A 25,716-nucleotide genomic window follows, 5' to 3' on the forward strand; every position below is an offset into this window, starting at 1 on the left:
TATATATATATATATATATATATATATATATATATATATATATATATATATATATATATATATATATATATATATATATATATATATTAAAGTATACATATACACATACATTTTCTGTGTTCGGCCGCATTGTTTTGCTTTTGGCTATATACCCTCAGTGATCACTCTCAGAGGAGACTACAGCATGTCGTCCGCAAAGAGCAAGGGTGCCAAGGCACAGGCTTATTTTGCAACCTGTACCTCTTGTGCGGCTATGTTACCTGCAGGTTCCACCTACCCTCACTGTGTGCAATGCTCGGCCCCTGTGGCACTCACTCGGCCGGAGCCTCGGGCACTAGTGGGACCCTCGGCTCAGGTAGAACCGCCGGCTTCCACTGTCCAGGTTGCAGGGACAGAGTTTGCAGTTTTGGCTGAGAAACTCTGAGTCGCTTTCACAATCCATGGCTCAGTCTATGGACAGATGGTCTGCTAAGATACTAGAAGCCTTGCAGTCCAGATCGGTCACACAGGCCCCGGGCACTGTGAGTTCATCGCCCCCAGGCCCCTCTCGGTCGGCGCAGCAGAGTGCTCCTGGGGTGACACCTAGGTCCCACGGGGAGGACTCCGACACGGACCGCAGTCCCAGACCGGCTAAGCGGGCTCGCTGGGAACCTTCCCCGGTTTCATCACGCTGTTCGGGGTCTCAGCATGAGGACTCTCTGGAGGATGAGGCGGAAGTCGCAGCTCAGGGCTCTGATCCTGACGTTGCTCTCAATCTTGATACACCCGAAGGGGACGCCATAGTAAATGACCTTATAGCGTCCATCAACCAGGTGCTAGATCTTTCTCCCCCAACTCCACCTATAGAGGAGTCGGCTTCACAGCAGGAGAAACACCAGTTTAGGTTTCCCAAACGTACACGGAGTGCGTTTTTCGGCCATTTTCTGGCGACCGTTTGTTTGGCGAGCAATTGGATGAAATTATTAAACAATCCAAGGGAAAGGACTCGTCCTTACCCCAGTCCAAACCAAACAAACCTCAGCAACGAAAAATTCAATCGAGGTTTCGGTCCTTTTGGCCCTCAGCCAGGTCCCAATCCTCCACGTCCAACAGGTCAGAGAAGGGCCAGAGGAACTCTTCTGCATGGCGGTCTAAGTCACGTCCTCCAAAGACCGCCGGAGGAACCGCCTCCAAGGCGGCCTCATGACTTTCGGCCTCCCCAACCCGCATCCTCGGTCGGTGGCAGGCTCTCCCACTTTCTTTGTCGCTCCATTGGGAGACCCAGACAATTGGGTGTATAGCTTCTGCCTCCGGAGGCCACACAAAGTATTACACTTAAAAGTGTAAAGCCCCTCCCCTTCTGCCTATACACCCCCCGTGCCTCACGGGCTCCTCAGTTTTCATGCTTTGTGCGAAGGAGGCTGACATCCACGCATACCTCCACATCTTGGTCAGCAGCAGCTGCTGACTAGGTCGGATGGAAGAAAAGAGGGCCCATAACAGGGCCCCCAGCATGCTCCCTTCTCACCCCACTCTGGTCGGCGGTGCTGTTAAGGTTGAGGTACCCATTGCGGGTACACAGGCAGGAGCCACATGCTGTTTTCCTTCCCCATCCCTTAATGGGCTCTGGGTGAAGTGGGATCCTAATCGGTCTCCAGGCACTGAGACCGTGCTCCCTCCGCAGCCCCTGGGGAATCTGCTGGACAGGAGCCGGGTATCGTCAGGGACAGGGCCCTGCTACTGTGAGGTACTCTGTGTCCCCCTGGGGGACCGCGCATGGAGCGCTTGTGCCATACACACTGCAGCACTGCTGGGTGTGTTAGTGCGCCGGGGACTACCGCGCCGGCCGCGCTTATTTGCCGGCCGCGCTTATAACTTTAGTCCCCGGCTTTTGCGGCCTAGTATCGCATATTCCCGCCCCCAGGCCTGCCAGTCAGGGGAAGGGCGGGACGCTGCACAGGACGTCAGCGCTGAGGGCTGGAGCATACTCTGTATCCTCCTCCCCCCTCACTCAGCTCAGTGGGGCATCAGATTCCCGCACTTTCTAGGGCACGCCCACGGCCCCCTCCTCCCCACAGAACGCCGGCAGCCATTCCTGTCAGCACTTCTGACGCTGGAGAGGAGAGACAACAAGGCTCTGGGAGGCCCAGGCAAGGGAATCTGGTGATCACACAACCGCTTTGAGCGGTCGGTAAGCAGCACCTGGGTGCTGGCCCCACTGAGTGCCGAAGTGTACATATATATATAATATATATATATATATATATATATATATATATATATATATATATAATATACTTATATGCTATACATTTACACTGTACGGTCGCACTGTTGATTTTTGGCTATATACCCTCCTGGATTGTACTCAGAGGAGACAACAGCATGTCGTCCGCAAAAAGCAAGGGTGCCAAAGCACAGGCTTACTTTGCAACCTGTACCTCATGTGCGGCTATACTACCGGCAGGTTCCACCGATCCTCATTGTGTGCAATGCTCGGCCCCTGTGGCACTTACTCAGCCGGAGCCTCTGCTACTGGTGGCCCAGGTGGAACCACCTGCTACCACTGTCCAGGTGACAGGGACGGAGTTTGCAGTATTTGCTGACAAACTGTCTGAGAGTATGGATAAATGGTCTGCTAAGATACTAGAAGCCTTACAGTCCAGACCGGTGACTCAGGCCACGGGCACTGTTCAATCATTGACCACAGGCCCCCCTCAGTTGGAGCAGCAAAGTGCTCCTGGGGTGACCCATAGGTCCCAGGGTGAGGTCTCTGACACGGACCGCAGTCCCAGGCCGCCTAAACGGGCTCGCTGGGAAATTCCCTCGACCTCATCACACTGTTCGGAGTCTCAGCAGGAGGACTCTCTGGATGATGAAGCGGAGGTAGCAGATCAGGATTCTGATCCTAATGCCGCTCTCAACCTAGATACACCTGAAGGTGACGCCATAGTGAATGACTTTATAGCGACCATCAATCAGGTGTTGGATATTTCTCCCCCAGCTCCTCCAATTGAGGAGTCAGCTTCTCAGCAGGAGAAATTCCGTTTCAGGTTTCCCAAGCGTACATTGAGTACGTTTCTGGATCACTCTGACTTCAGAGAGGCAGTCCAGAAACACCGAGCTTGTCCAGATAAGCGTTTTTCCAAGCGCCTTAAGGATACACGTTATCCCTTCCCCCCTGAGGTTGTCAAGGGCTGGGCTCAGTGTCCCAAGGTGGATCCTCCAGTCTCCAGACTGGCGGCTAGATCCATAGTTGCAGTGGAAGATGGGGCTTCACTCAAAGATGCCACTGACAGACAGATGGAGCTCTGGTTGAAATCCATCTATGAAGCTATCGGCGCGTCTTTTGCTCCAGCATTCGCAGCCGTATGGGCACTCCAAGCTATCTCAGCTTGTCATGCGCAGATTAATGCAGTCACACGTACGTCTGCTCCGCAAGTGGTGTCCTTAACCTCTCAGGCGTCGGCGTTTGCGTCCTACGCCATTAATGCTGTCCTGGACTCTGCGAGCTGTACGGCGGTAGCATCCGCCAATTCGGTGGCAGTCCGCAGGGCCATGTGGCTACGTGAATGGAAGGCAGACTCTGCTTCCAAAAAGTTCTTAACCGGTTTGCCATTCTCTGGCGACCGTCTGTTTGGTGAGCGATTGGATGAAATCATTAAACAATCCAAGGGAAAGGACTCATCCTTACCCCAGTCCAAACCAAACAGACCTCAACCACGGAAGGTACAATCGAGGTTTCGGTCCTTTCGGTCCGCGGGCAGGTCTCAATTCTCCTCGTCCAAAAGGCCTCAGAAGGATCAGAGGAACTCCGATTCATGGCGGTCTAAGTCACGTCCTAAAAAGACCGCCGGGGGAACCGCTCCCAAAGCGGCCTCCTCATGACTTTCGGCCTCCCCAAACCGCATCCTCGGTCGGTGGCAGGCTTTCCCGCTTTTGCGACGCCTGGCTGCCACAGGTAAAAGACCGTTGGGTGAGAGACATTCTGTCTCACGGTTACAGGATAGAGTTCAACTCTCGTCCTCCGACTCGGTTCTTCAGAACATCGCCGCCCCCCGAGCGAGCCGATGCTCTTCTTCAGGCGGTGTGCACTCTGAAGGCAGAAGGAGTGGTGATCCCTGTTCCTTTTCAGCAACAGGGTCACGATTTTTACTCCAACTTGTTCGTGGTGCCAAAAAAGGACGGATCCTTCCGTTCTGTTCTGGACCTAAAACTGCTCAACAAACATGTAAAAACCAGGCGGTTCCGGATGGAATCGCTCCGCTCCGTCATCGCCTCAATGTCCCAAGGAGATTTTCTAGCATCAATCGACATCAAAGATGCTTATCTCCACGTACCGATTGCTCCAGAGCATCAGCGCTTCCTGCGTTTCGCCATAGGGGACGAACACCTTCAGTTCGTGGCACTGCCTTTCGGCTTGGCGACAGCCCCACGGGTCTTCACCAAGGTCATGGCAACAGTAGTAGCAGTTCTGCACTCTCAGGGACACTCGGTGATCCCTTACTTAGACGATCTGCTTGTCAAGGCACCCTCTCAAGTGGCATGCCAACACAGCCTGAGCATTGCTCTAGAGACTCTCCAGAGTTTCGGATGGATCATCAATTTTCCAAAGTCAAATCTGACACCGGCCCAATCACTGACATATCTTGGCATGGAGTTTCATACTCTCTCAGCGATAGTGAAACTTCCGCTGGACAAACAGCGTTCACTGCAGACAGGGGTGCAATCTCTCCTTCAAGGCCAGTCACACCCCTTGCGGCGCCTCATGCACTTCCTAGGGAAGATGGTAGCAGCAATGGAGGCAGTTCCTTTTGCGCAGTTTCATCTGCGTCCACTTCAATGGGACATTCTCCGCAAATGGGACAGGAAGTCGACGTCCCTCGACAGGAACGTCTCCCTGTCTCGGGCAGCCAAGGCTTCCCTTCAGTGGTGGCTTCTTCCCACTTCTCTGTCGAAGGGGAAATCCTTCCTGCCCCCATCCTGGGCTGTGGTCACGACGGACGCGAGCCTGTCAGGGTGGGGAGCGGTCTTTCTCCACCACAGAGCTCAGGGTACTTGGACTCAGCCAGAGTCCTCCCTTCAGATCAATGTTCTGGAGATAAGGGCAGTGTATCTTGCCCTAAAGGCGTTCCAGCCGTGGCTGGAAGGCAAGCAGATCCGAATTCAGTCGGACAACTCCACAGCGGTGGCTTACATCAACCACCAAGGCGGAACACGCAGTCGGCAAGCCTTCCAGGAAGTCCGGCGGATTCTGCTATGGGTGGAAGCCACAGCCTCCACCATATCCGCAGTTCACATCCCGGGCGTAGAAAACTGGGAAGCAGACTTTCTCAGTCGCCAGGGCATGGACGCAGGGGAATGGTCCCTTCACCCTAACGTGTTTCAGGAGATCTGTTGCCGCTGGGGGATGCCGGACGTCGACCTAATGGCGTCCCAGCACAACCACAAGGTCCCGACATTCATGGCACGGTCTCAAGATCACAGAGCTCTGGCGGCAGACGCTTTAGTTCAGGATTGGTCGCAGTTTCAACTCCCTTATGTGTTTCCTCCTCTGGCACTGTTGCCCAGAGTGTTACGCAAGATCAGGTCCGACTGCCGCCGCGCCACCCTCGTCGCTCCAGACTGGCCGAGGAGGTCGTGGTACCCGGATCTGTGGCACCTCACGGTGGGTCAACCGTGGGCACTCCCAGACCGACCAGACTTGCTGTCTCAAGGGCCATTTTTCCATCTGAATTCTGCGGCCCTCAACCTGACTGTGTGGCCATTGAGTCCTGGATCCTAGCGTCTTCAGGGTTATCTCAAGAGGTCATTGCCACTATGAGACAGGCTAGGAAACCAACGTCCGCCAAGATCTACCACAGGACGTGGAGGATATTCTTATCTTGGTGCTCTGATCAGGGTTTTTCTCCCTGGCCATTTGCCTTGCCCACTTTCCTTTCCTTCCTTCAATCCGGATTGGAAAAAGGTTTGTCGCTCGGCTCCCTTAAGGGACAAGTCTCAGCGCTCTCTGTGTTCTTTCAGAAGCGCCTAGCCAGACTTCCACAGGTACGCACGTTCCTGCAGGGGGTTTGTCACATAGTCCCTCCTTACAAACGGCCGTTAGAACCCTGGGATCTGAACAGGGTGCTGATGGCTCTTCAGAAACCACCTTTCGAGCCAATGAGGGATATTCCTCTCTCACGCCTTTCGCAGAAAGTGGCCTTCCTAGTAGCAGTCACATCACTTCGGAGAGTGTCTGAGCTAGCAGCGCTGTCATGCAAAGCCCCTTTCCTGGTGTTTCACCAGGACAAGGTGGTTCTGCGTCCGGTTCTGGAATTTCTCCCTAAGGTGGTATCCCCCTTTTATCTCAATCAGGATATCTCCTTACCCTCTTTTTGTCCTCATCCAGTTCACCAATGTGAAAAGGATTTGCACTTGTTAGATCTGGTGAGAGCACTCAGACTCTACATTTCTCGTACGGCGCCCCTGCGCCGCTCGGATGCACTCTTTGTCCTTGTCGTTGGCCAGCGTAAAGGATCACAGGCTTCCAAATCAACCCTGGCTCGGTGGATCAAGGAACCTATTCTCGAAGCCTACCGATCTTCTGGGCTTCCGGTTCCCTCAGGGCTAAGGGCCCATTCTACCAGAGCCGTGGGTGCGTCCTGGGCCTTGCGGCACCAGGCTACGGCTCAGCAGGTGTGTCAGGCAGCTACCTGGTCGAGCCTGCACACTTTCACGAAACACTATCAGGTGCATACCTATGCTTCGGCAGATGCCAGCCTAGGTAGGCAAGTCCTTCAGGCGGCGGTTGCCCACCTGTAGGAAGGGGCCGTTTTACGGCTCTATTTCGAGGTTTTACTTTACCCTCCCAGGGACTGCTTTTGGACGTCCCAATTGTCTGGGTCTCCCAATGGAGCGACAAAGAAGAAGGGAATTTTGTTTACTTACCGTAAATTCCTTTTCTTCTAGCTCCAATTGGGAGACCCAGCACCCGCCCCTGTTCCCTTCGGGCTGTTGTTCTTTGTGTACACATGTTGTTCATGTTCAATGGTTTCAGTTCTCCGAAATTTCTTCGGATTGAATTTACTTTAAACCAATTTATAACTTTTCCTCCTTCTTGCTTTTGCACCAAAACTGAGGAGCCCGTGAGGCACGGGGGGTGTATAGGCAGAAGGGGAGGGGCTTTACACTTTTAAGTGTAATACTTTGTGTGGCCTCCGGAGGCAGAAGCTATACACCCCAATTGTCTGGGTCTCCCAATTGGAGCTAGAAGAAAAGGAATTTACGGTAAGTAAACAAAATTCCCTTCTTTGCGACGCCTGGTGGCCACATGTCCAAGACCGATGGGTGAGAGACATTCTGTCGCACGGTTACAGGATAGAGCTCAGCTCTCGTCCTCCGACTCGTTTCTTCAGAACATCTCCGCCCCCCGAGCGAGCCGATGCACTTTTTCAGGCGGTGAACACTCTGAAGGCAGAAGGAGTTGTGATTCCCGTTCCCATTCAAGAACGTGGTCGCGGTTTTTACTCCAACTTGTTCGTGGTGCCAAAAAAGGACGGATCATTCCGCCCCGTTCTGGACCTCAAACTGCTCAACAGACACGTGAGAACCAGACGGTTCCGGATGGAATCTCTCCGTTCTGTCATCGCCTCGATGTCCCAAGGAGACTTCCTAGCCTCAATCGACATCAGGGATGCTTATCTCCATGTGCCGATTGCACCAGAGCATCAACGCTTCCTGCGTTTCGCCATCGGGGACGAACACCTTCAGTTTGTGGCACTGCCTTTCGGCCTGGCGACAGCCCCACGGGTCTTCACCAAGGTCATGGCATCCGTGGTGGCGGTCCTACACTCTCAGGGCCACTCGGTGATCCCTTACTTAGACGATCTCCTAGTCAAGGCACCCTCCCGGGTGGCATGTCAACACAGCCTGACCATTGCTCTGGAGACTCTCCAGAGGTTCGGGTGGATCATCAATTTCCCAAAGTCAAAATTGACACCGACCCAATCACTGACTTACCTCGGGATGCAGTTTCATACTCTCTCAGCGATAGTGAAGCTTCCGCTGGACAAACAGCGTTCGCTGCAGACAGGGGTGCACTCTCTCCTTCGGACCCAGTCACACCCCTTGAGGCGCCTCATGCACTTCCTAGGGAAGATGGTGGCAGCAATGGAGGCAGTTCCCTTTGCGCAGTTTCATCTGCGTCCACTTCAATGGGACATTCTCCGCAAATGGGACAGGAGGTCGACGTCCCTAGACAGGAACGTCTCTCTTTCACTGGCAGCCAAAACCTCTCTTCAGTGGTGGCTTCTTCCCACTTCCTTGTCGAAGGGAAAATCATTCCTGCCCCCATCCTGGGCTGTGGTCACGACGGACGCGAGTCTGTCAGGGTGGGGAGCGGTCTTCCTCCACCACAGGGCTCAGGGAACCTGGACTCCGACAGAGTCCTCCCTTCAGATCAATGTTCTGGAGATAAGGGCAGTGTATCTAGCCCTAAAGGCGTTCCATCGGTGGCTGGAGGGCAGACAGATCCGCATACAGTCGGACAACGCCACGGCGGTCGCGTACATCAACCACCAGGGTGGCACACGCAGTCGTCAGGCCTTCCAAGAAGTTCGGCGGATTCTGCTGTGGGCGGAAGCCACAGCCTCCACCATCTCCGCAGTTCACATCCCGGGCGTAGAAAACTGGGAAGCAGACTTTCTCAGTCGCCAGGGCATGGACGCAGGGGAATGGTCTCTTCACCCGGACGTGTTTCAAGAGATCTGTTGCCACTGGGGAACGCCGGACGTCGACCTCATGGCGTCTCGGCACAACAACAAAGTCCCGGCATTCATGGCACGGTCTCAGGATCACAGAGCTCTGGCGGCGGACGCATTAGTTCAGGATTGGTCGCAGTTTCGACTGCCTTATGTATTTCCTCCTCTGGCACTGCTGCCCAGAGTGTTACGCAAGATCAGGTCCGACTGCCGCCGCGCCATCCTCGTCGCTCCAGACTGGCCGAGGAGGTCGTGGTACCCGGATCTGTGGCACCTCACGGTGGGTCAACCGTGGGCACTCCCAGACCGACCAGACTTGCTGTCTCAAGGGCCATTTTTCCATCTGAATTCTGCGGCCCTCAACCTGACTGTGTGGCCATTGAGTCCTGGCTCCTAGCGTCCTCAGGGTTATCTCAAGATGTCATTGCCACTATGAGACAAGCCAGGAAACCAACGTCCGCCAAGATCTATCACAGGGCTTGGAGGATCTTCTTATCCTGGTGCTCTGATCGGGGTTTTACCCCCTGGCCGTTTGCCTTACCCACTTTCCTTTCTTTCCTTCAATCCGGAATGGACAAGGGTTTGTCTCTCGGCTCTCTCAAGGGACAAGTATCGGCGCTTTCCGTGTTTTTTCAAAAGCGTCTAGCCAGGCTTCCGCAGGTCCGCACGTTCCTGCAGGGAGTTTGCCACAAAGTCCCACCTTACAAGCGTCCGCTGGAACCCTGGGATCTTAACAGGGTGCTAACGGCTCTTCAGAAACCACCTTTCGAGCCGATGCGGGATGTCTCTCTATCACGCCTTTCGCAGAAGGTGGCCTTCCTAGTGGCAGTCACATCACTTCGGAGAGTGTCTGAGCTAGCAGCGCTGTCATGCAAAGCCCCCTTCCTGGTGTTTCACCAGGATAAGGTGGTTCTGCGTCCGGTCCCGGAATTTCTCCCTAAGGTGGTATCCCCTTTTCATCTCAATCAGGATATCTCCTTACCTTCCTTTTGCCCTCATCCAGTTCACCAATGTGAAAAGGATTTGCACTTGTTAGATCTCGTGAGAGCACTCCGGCTCTACATTTCTCGCACGGCGCCCCTGCGCCGTTCGGATGCGCTCTTTGTCCTTGTCGCTGGCCAGCGTAAGGGGTCGCAGGCTTCCAAGTCAACCTTGGCTCGGTGGATCAAGGAACCGATTCTTGAAGCCTACCGTTCTTCTGGGCTTCCGATTCCTTCAGGGCTGAAGGCCCATTCTACCAGAGCCGTGGGTGCATCCTGGGCATTGCGGCACCAGGCTACGGCTCAGCAGGTGTCAGGCGGCTACCTGGTCGAGTCTGCACACTTTCACGAAACACTATCAGGTGCATGCCTATGCTTCGGCAGATGCCAGCCTAGGTAGGCGAGTCCTTCAGGCGGCGGTCGCCCACCTGTAAGAGGGGGCCGTTTTCGGCTCTTTTTATTGAGGTATTCTTTTACCCACCCAGGGACTGCTTTTGGACGTCCCAATTGTCTGGGTCTCCCAATGGAGCGACAAAGAAGAAGGGAATTTTGTTTACTTACCGTAAATTCCTTTTCTTCTAGCTCCTATTGGGAGACCCAGCACCCGCCCCTGTTCCCTTCGGGCTGTTGTTCTTTTGTGTACACATGTTGTTCATGTTGAATTGTTCTTTTGGTTCATGGTTTCAGTTCTCCGAACATCCTTCGGATTGAATTTACCTTAGACCAATTTCTAAGTTTCCTCCTTCCTGCTTTTGCACCAAAACTGAGGAGCCCGTGATGCACGGGAGGGTGTATAGGCAGAGGGGAGGGGTTACACTTTTTAAAGTGTAATACTTTGTGTGGCCTCCGGAGGCAGAAGCTATACACCCAATTGTCTGGGTCTCCCAATAGGAGCTAGAGGAAAAGGAATTTACGGTAAGTAAACAAAATTCCCTTCTTTGCCGCTACGCCATTTACTGATCAGATTAATTGATTTTATATTTTGATCGGGTATTTCTGAACGCGGCGATACCAAATATGTGTATTTTTTATTTTTTTAACCCTTTAATTTTCAATGGGGTGAAAGGGGGGTGATTTGAACTTTTAGGTTTTTTTAATTTTTTTTTTTTTTAACTTTTTTATTTTTATTTTTTATTTTACTAGTCCCCCTAGGGGGCTATAGCAATCAGCAATCCGATCGCTCTGCCATATCTCCAGATCACAGCTACAGAGCGAAGATCTGCAGATATGCTGCTTTACTTGCAATGCCGGCTGTATTCTGGCATTGAGAGTAAATGACTCATGTTAGCTACAGGTGTCATCACATGACCCTGTGCTACCATGGCAACTACCGAAAGTCACATGGTAATGTCACGTGACTTCCGATGGGGGCGGGGTAATTCAGAATAATGGCGGCGCGCATATACATCTCGCTGCCAGATTTTGGCAGCGAGATGTAAGGGGTTAATAGTCACGGATGGAAACGATTCCACCCGCGACTAGCAGGCACACATGTCGCTGTTGAAAACAGCTGATATGTGCGCGGATCGGTGCTGCCTGCCCACGGCAGGGGGCGGGGATTAACAACACATGATCCATGACGTACCCAGTGCATCATGGGTCGTTAAGGGGTTAAAATGTTTTTCTCTGAAACAAACTGCTACGTACCTGGATGAACCCATACAGCCAGCTCCTGATACATGCTGGCCGTGGATCGGCTCGCCTGTTCCTTTTAATACATGTGTAATAGAATATACGTATCCATCTGTGAGATGCTCAGGTTGGACATTGTATGCACTAAACTCGCACCCCACATTCTGTTAAAATGCACTAGTGTGATGATCTGGTGGTTATTGTTCCAGGGAATTTTCTAACAATTTACCTATGTATCATTTGCTACCCAGGCAGTGTCCATACAGGAGTGTGCATTTAGTTTCCTCCCTGTGTATAGTTAACAATCTTCCTCCTTTTTTTTTTTTTTTTTATTTGTCCCTAGACCAATGCCCGAAGTGGAAACCCTGATGCAGGAATGGCCTCCAGAGATTGAGGAATGCCTTGGAAAGGTGAGATGGTCATTATTGAAATCTGTGTGAGACTGAAAGAAACTACTATTCTAATCCCACCTTATATTCTGACCTTACCAGATAAGTCTGCCAACTGCGGAACTGGACTGTGATCTTCCCACTTATATCGATATGATACTGGGTAAGTTAGATATTTCTCCAATCATATTGATGTAAGAAGAGTAAATCATCTACACCATGTTCCAAATTATTATGAAAATATTTTTTTCTGATTTTCCTAAATGGTCGGTGCAAATGACAGTCAGTCTAATAAGTCATCACCCGTTGGAGTATACATCTAATTTTTTTGAAGAAACCTCCCAATGATAACAGTAATCCTCAGAGTTAAAAAAAAAACAAAAAAAAAAAACACCTCAATGTACTGTTCCAAATTATTAGGCACAGTAGAGTTTCTAAACATTTTCTATGTTTTAAAGAACTGAAAATGCTCATTTGTGGATTTTGCAGCATTAGGAGGTCACATTCACTGAAATAAAAAGCTATTTAAATCCAAAACATCCTAACAGGCCAAGTTACATGTTAACATAGGAGCCCTTCTTTGAGATCACCTTCACAATTCTTGCATCCATTGAATTTGTGAGTTTTTGGAGAGTTTCTGCTTGAATTTCTTTCCATGATGTCAGAATAACCTCCCAGAGCTGCTGTTTTGATGTGAACTGCATCCCACCCTCATAGATCTTTTGCTTTATGATACTCCAAAGGTTCTCTATAGGGTTGAGGTCAGGTGAAGGTGGTGGCCACACCATGAGTTTCTCCTTTTATGCCCATAGCAGCCAATGACACAGAGGTATTCTTTGCAGCATGAGATGGTGCATTGTCATGCATAAAGATGATTTTGCTCCTGAAGGCACGTTTCTGCTTTTTGTACCATGGAAGAAAGTTGTCAGTCAGAAACTCTATATACTTTGCAGAGGTCATTTTCACACCTTCAGGAACCCTAAAGGGGCGTACCAGAAGTCTCCCCATGATTCCGGCCCAAAACATGACTCCTCCACTTCCTTGCTGACGTCACAGCCTTGTTGGGACACGGTGGCCATCCACCAACCATCCACCACTCCATCCATCTGGACCATCCAGGGCTGCTCGACACTCACCAGTAAACAAGACTGTTTGAAAATGTAGTCTTCAGGTATGTCTGGGCCCACTACAACTATTTCTGCTAGTGAGAACTGGTTAGGGGTGGTCGAATAGTAGGTTTATGCACCACATCTAGCCTTTGAAGGATCCTACACCTTCAGGTTCGAGGGACTCCAGAGGCACCAGCAGCTTCAAATATCTGTTTGCTAGTTTGTAATGGCTTTTTAGCAGCCGCTCTCTTAACCCCATTACGACCGCGTTACGTTTTAAAACGGCACTAAAAAAGGGTACTTATTCCTTTCTGCCGTTTTAAAACGGCGGTCGGAAAAAAGGATCTAGCGCCCCCCAGAGTCAGAAAATTTCCGGGGTCTCAGCTGCCGGGGGTAGCTGAGACCCTGGAGATCATGATTCGGGCCGGTTTTTCCGGTCCCCGCTCACCTGATGACCGGTATACACCGTATACCGATCATCAAGTTATAGTAAATGACCGCGCCGGTAAAAAATCATTTATCTCCCATCTGGCATGATCAAACATGCCAGATGGGAGATAAATCTTTTTCCCGGTTCCCTCCGGTCCCCTCGGTATCCCCAAAGTGCCCCCCCCGACCCCCAACCCCCTCCCGAAAATCCAAGATGGCCGCGCGCATCGGAGAGCACAGCAGCGCGCCGGCCGCATTTACAGTGTTCCTATGGTTTCTGTCGTATGTGCCATAACACATGCGACAGAAACCTGCTCCCTAGGCCCTGCCGGGTCCCCCCCTACCCTCCCCCTGGTGTCCCCCGGTGTCCCCCGGTGTCATACATACCGGAGCGCTGATCCCCCGTGGCCCCCTCCTCCGGCTCCTTCTCTGCAGACTCCGGTCACATGTGCAGAGCGCAGCTGTCAGCTTCCTGTGTTCAGGACGCTGGCTGCTGCTGCACAGAGTCTGCAGCTGTGACCCGGGGAGAGTGGGTGCAGATTCTTTGCACCCACTCTCCTCAAATGGAGGGTCTGCCCTCCTAGAAAATGGGGGATACGTTCCCTGAACGTGTCCCCCATATTCTAGAAGGTCCAGAGGCGACGTGGGACGTCCAAATGGATTACAGTGGATTTTTTTTTTCTTTTCAATAAATTGGTCAATCAGGGAATGTTTTGGGGAGTGTTTTTTCAAATAAATTTTTTTTTGTTGTCAATTTTTTTTTTATTACTGTCAATTAGTTATGTCGGGTATCTGATAGACTCCGTGACATAACTAATTGCTGGGCTTGATGCCAGGTGACATTACACACCTGGTATCAACCCCATTCATTACCCAGTTAGCCAACGCACCAGGGCGCGGGATGAGCTGGGGCGAAGCGCCAGAATTGGCGCATCTAATGGATGCGCCACTTCTGGGGCGGCTGCGGCCTGCTATTTTTAGGCTGGGAAGAGTCCAATAACCATGGCTCTTCCCATCCTGAAAATACCAGACCCCAGCTGTCAGCTTCACCTTGGCTGGTGATCTAATTTGGGGGGACCCCACGTTTGTTTGTTTTTTTTTAATTATTTATTTATAAATAATTAAAAAAAAAAAAACAGCTTGGGGACCCCTCCAAATTGATCACCAGCCAAGGTGAAGCTGTCAGCTGTGATTTGCAGGCTACAGCTGTCTGCTTTACCCTAGCTGGCTATCAAAAATAGGGGGGACCCCACGTCATTTATTTTAATTATTTTTTTTTTTTTTTTGGGCTAAATACAAGGCTAGGCATCCTTTAGTGTCACATGAAAGGCACTAAAGGGCGCCAGCTTAGAATATGCAGGGGGGTGGGACGTTATATATGTTTGACATCTATCCATTCATCCATTGTAGCATTTTAGGCTATGTGCCCACAATCAGGGTTTGCAACGTTTTGGGCGCAGAGTGTTTTCCCTGCGTCCATAACGCTGCGTTGTGCAGTAGAAGCACAGTGGCAGGATTTTTAGAAATCCCGTGCCCACTGTTTCTTTTCTCCGCAGCATAAATCGACCTGTGGCGCAGCTTCCCGAGCCTCAGCATGTCAATTTATGCTGCGGAGATGAGTGTTCTTTGCAGGTAGAATAGAGCTAAAGTCCACAGCAGCCTGAACCCAAATCGTGGGCATGGGCAGCTGCGTTCTCCCGTGGACAACACTCACATTTCTGCAGGAGGCTGACACTGGGTACTAGACGCCGTGTCGCTGGATCATGGCCACGTAGCCTAAAGGCTACTTTACACGCTGCGATATCTGTCCCGATATCGCTAGCGTGGGTACCCGCCCCCATCTGTTGTGCGACAAGGGCAAATCGCTGCCCGTGCCGCACAACATCGCGCAGACGCATCACACATACTTACCTGCCCGGCGACGTCGCTGTGACCGGCGAACCGCCTCCTTTCTAAGGGGGCGGTCTGTGTGGCGTCACAGTGACGTCATTGAGCGGCCGCCCAATAGAAGCGGAAGGGCGGAGATGAGTGGCCGGAACATCCCGCCCACCTCCTTCCTTCCTCATAGCGGCCGGGAGGCAGGTAAGGAGAGCTTCCTCGTTCCTGCGGCGTCACACATAGCGATGTGTGCTGCCGCAGGAGCGACGAACTACATCGTTACTGCTGCAGTAACGATAATCGAGAATGGACCCCCATGTCACCGATGAGCGATTTTGCACGTTTTTGCAACGATGCAAAATCGCTCATCGGTGTCACACGCAGCAACATCGCTAATGCGGCCGGATGTGCGTCACCAATTCCGTGACCCTAACGACTCCGCATTAGCGATGTCGCAGCGTGTAAAGCCCCCTTAACAGTGAGAAATTTGTTGCTACAGCAACATTTTTGTGAAGTACCTGTGGATTCAAAATGTTTACTATACTCCTGAATAAAATACTTGAGGGGTCCAGTTTCCAAAATGAGGTCACTTGTGGGGGGTTTCTGATGTATAGGTACCCAATGGGCCCTGCTAATGTGACATGGTGCGCGCAATTTACTTCAACTTTTCCAAAATTCAAATGGTGCTCCTTCCATTCCAAGCCCTCCCATTTATCCAAACAAAGGTTTTTGGCCACATGTGGGGTATCCCTGCGCTCACAAGAAATTAGATAACAACCTGTGGGGTACACGTTTTGTTGTTGCCTCTTGAAAAAGTGAAAAATGTGTCGCTAAATCAACATTTTTGTGAAAAAAATGAAAATTTCAATATGGCAACCTAAGCTTATCAAATTCTGTGAAGTATTCGTGGATTCAAAATGCTCAATATACACCTAGATTAAAGCCTTGAGGGGTCTTATTTCCAGAATGGGGTCACTTGTGGGGGACCTCCACTGCTTAGGCACCTCAGGGGCTCTCCTAATGCAACATGGCGTCCGCTATTGATTCCAGCCAATTTTGCAGTCAAACTGCACTCCTTCTCTTCTGAGCCCTGTAGTGTGCCCAAACAGTTGATTTCCACCACATACAAGATATCAACAAACTCAGGAGAAATTGCGCAATAAATTTCATGGTGATTTTTTTCCTGTTACCCTTGTGAAAAAAAAAGCTACCTGGTTGAAGTAACAATTTTGTGGTAAAATTTTATTTTTTTATTTTCATGGCTCAACGTTATAAACTTCTGTAAAGCTCCTGGGGGTTCAGGGTACTCACCAAACATCTAGATAAATTCCTTGAGGGGCCTAGTTTCCAATATGGGGTCACTTGTGGTGTTTTTTTGCTGTTTAGGTACCTTAGGGGTCCTCCAAATGCGACATGGTGCCCGCAATCTTTTTCAGCCAAATTTCCTTTCCAAAATTCAAATATTGCTCCTTCCGTTCCAAGCCCTCCCATTTCTCCAAACAAAGGTTTCAGACCACAAGTGAGGTATCACCGCGCTCATAAAAAAGTGGGTAACAAACATTGGGGTCAAATTTTTGGAATTACCTCTTGAAAAAGTGAAAAAATTGATGCTAAAGCAACATTTTTGAGAAAAAAATGAAAATTTTCAATGTGACAACGTAACGTTATCAAAATCTGTGAAGTACTTGTGGATCCAAAATGCTCACTATACCCCTAGATAGAAGCCTTAAGGGGTCTAGTTTCCAAAATGGTGTCACTTGTGAGGGGTTTCTGCTGTTTAGGTACCTTAGCGGACATGTAAATGCAACATGGTGCCCGCAATCTATTTCAGCCAAATTTGCTTTCCAAAATTCAAATATTGCTCCTTCTGTTCCGAGCCCTCCCATTTGTCCAAACAAAGGTTTCTGACCACATGTGGGGTATTGGCGCGTTCATAAGAAAGTGGGTAACAAGTTTTGGGGTTCATTTTGTTGTGTTATTTCTTCTAAAAGTGAATCAATTTGGGGTAGAGCAACATTTTGGGTAAAATTTTATTGTTTGCTTTTCTCATTCCACTTTGCTTTAGTTCCTGTGAAGCACCTGAAGGGTTAATAAACTTCTTGGATGTGGTTTTGAGTACTTTGAGGGGTGCTGTTTTGAGAATGGTGTCACTTTTAGGTATTTTCTGTCACTTAGGCCTCTCAAAGTCACTTCAAATGTGATGTGGTCCCTAAAAAATGGTTTTGTGAATTTTGTTGAAAAAATGGGAAATTGCAGATGAACTTTGACCCCTTCTAACTTCCTAACCCCAAAACATTTTGTTTCAGAAATTGCGCTAATGTAAAGTAGACATGTGGGAAATGTTATTTATTAACTGTTTTGTGTGACATAACTCTCTGGGTTAAGGGCATAAAAATTAAAAGTTTGAAAATTGCAAAATTTTCAAAATTTTCATCAAATTTCCGATTTTTTTCACAAATAAAAGCAAAAAATATCGTTCTAAATTTATAACTATCATGAAGTACAATATGTCACGAAAAAACAATGTCAGAATCACCGGGATCTGTTGAAGCGTTCCAGAGTTATAACCTCATAAAGGGACACTGGTCAGAATTGCAAAAAATGGCCTGGGCATTAAGGACAAAACTGGCTTCGTCCTTATGGGGTTAATCCGATGAACTTGCCTGGCAGAAACCTTCCTCATTCTGCCTCTAACAGCACGAACACGTATGTGCTCTGAATCCGCCACAAATCTCTTCACAGTACGATGATCACGCTTACATTTTCGTGAAATATTTAATGTTTTCCTCCCCTGTTCAAGGCATTGCATTATTTGATGCTTTTCGGCAGCAGAGAAATCCTTTTTCTTCCCCATGTTACTTGAAAACTGTGGCCTGCTTAATATTGTGGAGCATCCAGTTTTGCTTTTATTGGGCTCACCTGGCAAACTAATTATCACAGGTATCTGAGATTGAGTTCAGTGATCCAAAGAACCCTGAGACACAATACCATCAATGAGTTTCATTGTAAAAAATATAAAAATTAATCGCTATGACACTTGAATCCAATTTGCATAATAATTTGGAATATGGTGTATATCATGCTAAAACCATTTACTTACTGAAGAAACCCCACGCGAAAAAACTGAAAATGGGTGACAGAAAAATAAAATTCCTGGGAGACCTTTGTATATTATGTGCTCTCTGTGATAATATCCATTTACAGTAAGCAGAGCCACGACTGTTTAAGCTATTGGGAGGTGAACAGTACATGTTTCAGGATATGTGGCTTCTACCTTTTTAAGGAAAATTGGTTGAATTCATCTTAAAGAGGTTCTCGCAAGCTGCAGCCTCCGGAGTGCCCCGCTTCCGACCTCCAGCTCCCTGTTTTGCCGGGGGCAGTGAAGATTGATATCAGACCAATGGCATGATGGCTCTGGTCCGGACTGAGCACTCTCCAAGGAGGCTAACAAAGGCAGGTTTCCTCTGCAGCATGGCAGAAGTGCAGGGCATCTGAAGCTGGACAGATCCAGTGATCTGGTTCGCTTCAGAGTGGTGTGAGCAGGCTATAACACATAGGCTGCTCGTGCCACACTCTCCTTGCCTAGGTACCCAGCCAGGGCGGAATTGCAGGGTAGGCCAGAAAGCTAAGAAACGAGCTGTACACGCCCTCTAATAAATCCCACTCTTTCTGAGAACAGGGGTAAATTGCAAAGTTGATATTATTTCTCTGACGCCTCATTGGGGGACACAGGACCATGGGGACACAGGACCATGGGTGTTATGCTGCCTATCCATAGGAGGACACTAAGTAGATGCAAAAGCATAGCTCCTCCTCTGCAGTATACACCCCCTGGCCGGGCCAGGCAACCTCCGTTTTAGCTTGGTGTCTGTAGGAGGCACTTCCTTTCAAGGTTTGTTATTTTTTGAGGGCGACTGTTTCCTTTTAGGACCGATCTCCCACTACCATGAACGGGCGGGGAACGTGGAGTGTCGCCTCCTCGTACCCCCTCCTGCGACGCTGGATCCTGGGCTGGACGACAGGTTCCACAGACACCGATTTTCCAAAGCCCAGGGTAGAGGCCTGTGCCCCTATAGCCCAATTCCTCAGCCCCTCTTTGCAGGCTCTGAGTTGAATATGGCAGCGGTGTGACCGGACACAGCAAGCTGACTCTGCTATTTTCACTTCCTGGACTGAAGCAGTGTTTAAGGTGAGATCCTCCCTGACTGGTTTCCCAGACAAAGGGAGAAAAGATGCTGCAGTGAAGGCTCCCAGGACATTAACAGTATTTATTATGAGAAAGTCCCTTGCTGAGTGCAAGGAAGAGAGCCCCAAGGATCCTGCACACACAGTGTTAACTTTTCTCTAGCTTGCTGCCTGGAGGAGGGGGGAAGTCATTCCTGTTTGCAGAAAGTCCTGCAGATAATTTCCCAGTGGCAGGGGGAGGGCCCAGGGCTCAGGGACTCGGGCTGTTTATTTGCTCTGTTTATTTGCTCTAGCAGAAAAGCCGGCTGATAACCACCAGTGACAAGCTGTGTGCTGACTGGAGGGAGAGGGAGGAAAACTATCAGAAGCTCCCTTCCCGCCATTTTTTACTACTCACAGCAGGGGGGGGGCACACTGACTTCATCTTCGCGCTCTTTTAGCGCTAAGCCCTGCCCCCTGCGGCCACGATAAGCCCCGCCCCCCAGGAAAGCGTGCGAAGATCTCAATAGAGCTTCATCCTTCCTGAGGGCAGGGCCATCGGCTGATTCTGGTGAGGTGCTTGCTTCACTTGTAGCTCTGCTGAGCATTGCTCCCTCTCCTGGCATACTCCTATTAGGAACATGCAGAATTCTAACGGCACTAAGAGTGCTAAGGCCCACATAGTCTATTATTCAGCCTGCACTGCCTGCCACGCTGAGCTACCACGTAAACACACCTCTTCTCTCTGTGAGTCCTGTGCCCCTAAAGCCCCCCAAGATCCCCCTGCCACCACCGCCGCAACAGTCAGCCCAGAGCCTAGGGCTCGCAGCCCACTGGAATGGGTACAGTTTCTGTCCCAATCCATGGAAAAACTGTCACAGAACCTGGTGCTGGCTATGCAATGTCGTCCTCCACACCCTGGGTCCCTGGACGGAACGCAGCCTGAGGATACCCCTATGGAGGATCCTTCTGAGGTAATCCGGGCACATGCTTCACCGGTTGCAGGGATCAGGAAAAGAGCACACTGCCGGGTGTCTCCAGCGGGCTCTCCCTTGGGAGCACACAGGGCAGGCTCTCCCATACGCTCCACGGCTTCTGAAGAGCTGGAGGAGGGAGAATGCTGTTTATACCAAGAGGATTCCTTGGTTTCAGCCTCCCCAGATGATCAAACTGCAATAGACTCCCTTATAGCAGGAATCAACCAAACTCTGCATGTGGAGGATCCCCCATCCACTACCACTGACCATGCGGTCTCCTTTAAGAGGGCAAGGAAACCCCAAAAGGTTTTCGCTGATCACCCAGAGTTTCAGGATATCCTCACAAAGCAAAGGGAGAAGCCTGACAGGCGCTTCGGTAACCGAAAACTCATGGAGTCCTGGTACCCTTTTGCCTCACCTGCACACCCCCACCCCCCCGGTCTCCCGCCTTACCACAGAGACGCTCCTCTTTTTACCCGATGGTTCCTCCATGAAGGACCCGACAGACAGACAGGTGGAACACCTCGCCCGCTCTGCTTTTGAGGCTGCGGGTTTCTCCCTCTCGCCCTCCTTTGCCGCTGTGTGGGTCACAAAGGCGATCTCGGTCTGGGCAGAATCCCTTAACACTTCGCTTGAGGAATCCCATTTCACTCATACCTTTACAGAGGTAACAGCTCAAATTGCCGCTGCGGCGGAGTACCTCATGCAGGCCTCTATGGACGCTGCTACCTGCGCAGCGTTTGCCGCCTCAAATACCATAGCCATCCGTAGAGCTCTCTGGCTCCGACAATGGCGAGTGGACTTTGCCTCCAAGAAGTCTCTCACGGGCCTTCCCTTTTTCCAGACAGATTGTTTGGTGAATGTCTGGACAAGCTCATTTCTGACGCCACGGGAGGAAAGAGTACCTCCCTCCCCCAGCTGAAGTCCAGGACGTCCTTCACCAGACGTCCACAGTCCTCGTTCCGCTCCTTTCGGAACTCATTTGGTTGGTCGACATCCCGTGCTGTCCCTGCCACCAGTCGCGGACTACGCAGGGACCGACCTTCTTAGCTATCCCCGAAACCCACTTCGTCATGGCAGCCTAGACCGAAAAAGTCCAGGACTAGGGAGACTCGGCCACGACGTTTTCCCCCCTCATGACTCCTTCGGCGCCCCGGAAGACACACTCATTGTAGGAGGTCGACTGCGGCTTTTTCATCACATCTGGGCTGTCGCCTCAGACGACAAATGGGTGCGAGACCTTGTGTCTTCCGGTTACCACATAGAATTTCGGACCCGACCCCCGAGTCGGTTCTTTCTCTTAAACCCCCCAAAGACTCAAAAACGACGCAAAGCTTTTTTCTCAGTAATCCACTCGCTCCAAACAGCAGGAGTGATAATACCTGTCCCAGACGACGAGAAGTTCGGGGGTTTTTATTCCAACCTCTTTGTGGTCCCCAAAAAGGATGGGTCAGTTCGACCCATCCTGGACCTCAAACACCTAAACAAACATGTGCACGTACGGATCGCCCCAGATCACCAAAAGTTCCTCCGCTTCGCTATTCAGGACTCCCACTTTCAATTCGAAGCTCTACCCTTCGGTCTTGCCACCGCACCAAGGGTCTTCACCAAAGTCATGGCGGCCGCCATGAGCGTCCTTCACGCCAGGGGAGTAGTCGTTCTCCCTTACTTGGACGACCTCATCAAGGCCCCCTCCTTCCGCGACTGCTCAACCAGCGTACAGATCACTGTGGACACCCTATCCCGCTTAGGGTGGCTAGTGAATCTGGACAAATCATCCCCGATCCCATCACGATCCTTCACCTTCCTGGGCATGTCCCTGGACACCCGTCGGGGCTTGATCCTTCTCCCTCAGGACAAGGCGATCGCTCTTCAACGAGCGGTACGCTGCCTTCTACGTCCTCCGTCTCGCTCCATTCGATTCAGCATGAAAGTGTTCGGCAGGATGGTGGCAGCTATGGAAGCAGTACCCTTTTGCTCAACTGCACCTTCGCCCACTGCAGCTAGCCCTTCTAGCGGCCTGGGACAAGAGCCCCTTCTCCCTGGATAGACATCTTCACCTGACGCCTTCAGTCAGGTACGCACTCCGCTGGTGGCTTCGGTCCTCATCCCTATCGAAGGGGAGATCTTTTCTCCCAGTGAACTGGCTGGTCCTGACCACGGACGGGGAGCAGTGTACCGGCACCACACTGCTCAAGGACGTTGGACGCCCCAGGAGTCTTTCCTACCCATAAACATCCTGGAACTCTGCGCGATCTTCCTCGCGCTCAGGGCGTTCTGCCCTCTGCTAGCGGGTTGTCATATTCGAGTCCAATCGGACAATGCGATAGCTGTAGCCTATATCAATCGGCAGGGGGGCACCCGCAGCAAAGCGGCTTATCTCGAGGCCCACAAGATCCTCAGCTGGGCCGAATCGTCGGGATCAGTGATATCAGCGGTACACATACCGAACTGGGCAGCAGACTTTCTAAGTCGCCAAGGCCTGGCCGCCGGAGAATGGTCTCTCCACCCACATGTATTTCTACACATCTGCACTCGCTGGGGCACACCAGACGTGGACCTAATGGCCTCAAGGTTGAATGCAAAGGTACCCGCGTTCATAGCCAGGTCACGCAACCCGCAGTCCATCGGCGCGGATGCTCTAGTCTGCTCCTGGCACCAATTCTGCCTGCCTTACATATTTCCACCTCTACCCCTGCTGCCACGGGTAATCAGGAAGATCAAGGCAGAGGGAGTCCCGGTGATACTGATAGCACCGGACTGGCCCAGGCCGCGCCTGGTACGCCGAATAAGTACAAATGCTCAGACGCACCGTGGCGCCTTCCAGACATCCCAGACTTGCTGACCCAAGGGCCCATTTCCCATCAGAACTCCAGAGCCCTGAAGCTGACAGCATGGCCATTGAGACCTGGGTATTAACAAGAGCGGGATTCTCCCCCGCGGTTATTTCCACCATGATCAGCGCCCGAAAGCCTGCTTCATCCCGTATTTACCACCGTACGTGGAAAATCTTCCTTTCATGGTGCAGGGAAACTAACGTCCAGCCTATGCCTCTGGCCATCCTCAGAATTCTCGACTTTATACAGTCTGGCTTGCAAGCGGGGTTGGCTCTCAGTTCCCTTAAAGGGCAGGTCTCAGCGCTCTCAATCTTCTACCAATGCCGCCTGGCTCAAAAACCGCAAGTCAAGACCTTCCTCCAGGGCGTTTCCCAGCTAGTTCCCCCATACAAACGGCCGCTGGAACCATGGGACCTCAACCTCGTTCTGGACGGTCTCCAGAGGTCTCCCTTTGAACCCCTCAAGGAATCCTCCCTTGCTCTTCTGTCCTGGAAGGTAACATTCCTGGTGGCAATTACGTCCATCAGACGGGTTTCGGAGCTAGCAGCACTCTCTTGCCGCGAGCCTTTTCTGATCTTTCACCAGGACAAGGTGGTTCTGCGCCCCCTTCCGGATTTCCTTCCAAAGGTTCTTACCCCGTTTCATTTGAATGAGGACATTGTTCTGCCTTCCTTTTGTCCACACCCGGTTCATAGGGTGGAAAGGTCTCTGCATTCGTTAGACCTCGTCAGAGCTCTCAGATATTACATATCCAGGACTGCTCCCTTTAGGAAAACGGACTCTTTGTTCATCATTCCTGAGGGGCCTAAGAAGGGACAGGCAGCTTCAAAGGCGAAAAAACAAAAAGCCAGCCAATTCAATGAAGAAAAAACAAAAAGCCAGCACTAAATGTGCACTTCAGCACTTATTATAAAAATTTTTTGAGATTTTTGGCAAAAAATTGCAATTTTTCTTGAGCTGCCTCTCCACGTCACGGCAAATCTCATTTGAGGCAGTCCTACACTAAAATATTTTTATAAAATGTGCCATACGGCCTCACATATGAATAGTAGAACTGCTCTTAGCAGCACTCACCTGGTCTATTTCAATCCCGTACCCATGACTGAGTCATGGCTGTGGGCGGGACAGGTCCAAGCAAATGCTGCATGAAGTAATGTATGATGTATTCCATCTGTCTAGATTTTGGCGGTTGGTGACTGTTCACATTAAGTCATCAGGCTTTGTCCACAGGCTATTTACTTCATGCAGCATTTGCTTGGACCTGTCCAGCCCACAGCCATGACTCAGTCATGGGTACGGGATTGAAATAGACCAGGTGAGTGCTGCTAAGAGCAGTTCTACTATTCATATGTGAGGCCGTATGGCACATTTTATAAAAATATTTTAGTGTAGGACTGCCTCAAATGAGATTTGCCGTGACGTGGCGAGGCAGCTCAAGAAATTGCCAAAAATCTCAAAATTTTTATAATAAGTACAGTTTGGAATTGTTAGTGCTGAAGTGCACATTTAGTGCTGGCTTTTTGTTGTTTTTTTTTTAGCTTCAAAGGCGACTCTGGCTCGCTGGATTCGCTCTGCGATCCAGGAAGTCTACCGCTTGCAACTCGAGCCCATTCCTAGTGGGCTGCGGGCTCATTCCACGCGAGCAGTTGGCGCTTCGTGGGCCATTCGGCATCAGGCTTCAGTGGGACAGGTGTGTAAGGCTGCGACCTGGTCTAGCCTACATACGTTTTCAAAGCATTACAGAGTCCATACCCAGGTTTCAACTGAGGCAAATCTGGGTAGGAAAATTCTGCAAACTGCAGTAGAGCACTTCTCTCAGTAGGCGCTCCAGGCTGTCTGGGACTGGTTCCTAGTCCTTGGGTTGTGTTGTCTTCTTTTATGTTTCCCACCCATGGACTGCTTTAGGACGTCCCATGGTCCTGTGTCCCCCAATGAGGCGTCAGAGAAAAACGGATTTTTGTGTACTCACCGTAAAATCGTTTTCTCTTAGCCATCATTGGGGGACACAGCACCCTCCCTGTTGCCCTGTTGGGTCTTGGTTCTCTCAGTACCTTATTTGGTTATGACTCTTCTTTTCTCATGTTCCTCTGTTGAGAAGTTTTTACTGTTTTTTTTTTTTTCTCCTACTGCTTGTGTACTAAAACTGAGGTTGCCTGGCCCGGCCAGGGGGTGTATACTGCAGAGGAGGAGCTATGCATTTGCATCTACTTGGTGTCCTCCTATGGATAGGCAGCATAACACCCATGGTCCTGTGTCCCCATGGTCCTGTGTCCCCCAATGATGGCCAAGAGAAAACTATTTTACGGTGAGTACACAAAAATCTGTTTTTTTGGGTTTTTTTTTTTTTATAAACCCTTTGCAATTTTACCCATTTATCAACTAAAGACAATCACTTTTAAAGTGTGTGCCCAAACATTAGCAGTAGGTAGTTGTTACTTACCTGCCTGTTGTGCCGGACACCATTCTTTGCTGGCACATAGTGGTCTCAGACCGGTCCTGCTGGTGATACAGTGGCTTCAGCAACACAGCTGAGGCTTCTCATCCGCTCTGCTGTGTATACTGGGCAAGAGTGCCGACGTCACTGAACACTGACATGCTGCG

General features: G+C 50.5%; 1 protein-coding gene across 1 annotated transcript in view; it reads left to right on the top strand.

The window, feature by feature from the left end:
• IFT46 (intraflagellar transport 46) overlaps positions 1-25,716 on the top strand; it is a 95,654-nt gene that overhangs the window by 62,802 nt on the left and 7,136 nt on the right. Inside the window, exons 9-10 of the mRNA XM_075329114.1 lie at positions 11,676-11,742; positions 11,824-11,884. Coding sequence (XP_075185229.1) covers positions 11,676-11,742; positions 11,824-11,884 — 128 coding nt within the window. The remainder of the gene's footprint in view (positions 1-11,675; positions 11,743-11,823; positions 11,885-25,716) is intronic.

The sequence above is a fragment of the Anomaloglossus baeobatrachus genome, chromosome 11 (assembly GCF_048569485.1).
Source record: "Anomaloglossus baeobatrachus isolate aAnoBae1 chromosome 11, aAnoBae1.hap1, whole genome shotgun sequence".
Lineage (NCBI taxonomy): Eukaryota > Metazoa > Chordata > Amphibia > Anura > Aromobatidae > Anomaloglossus > Anomaloglossus baeobatrachus.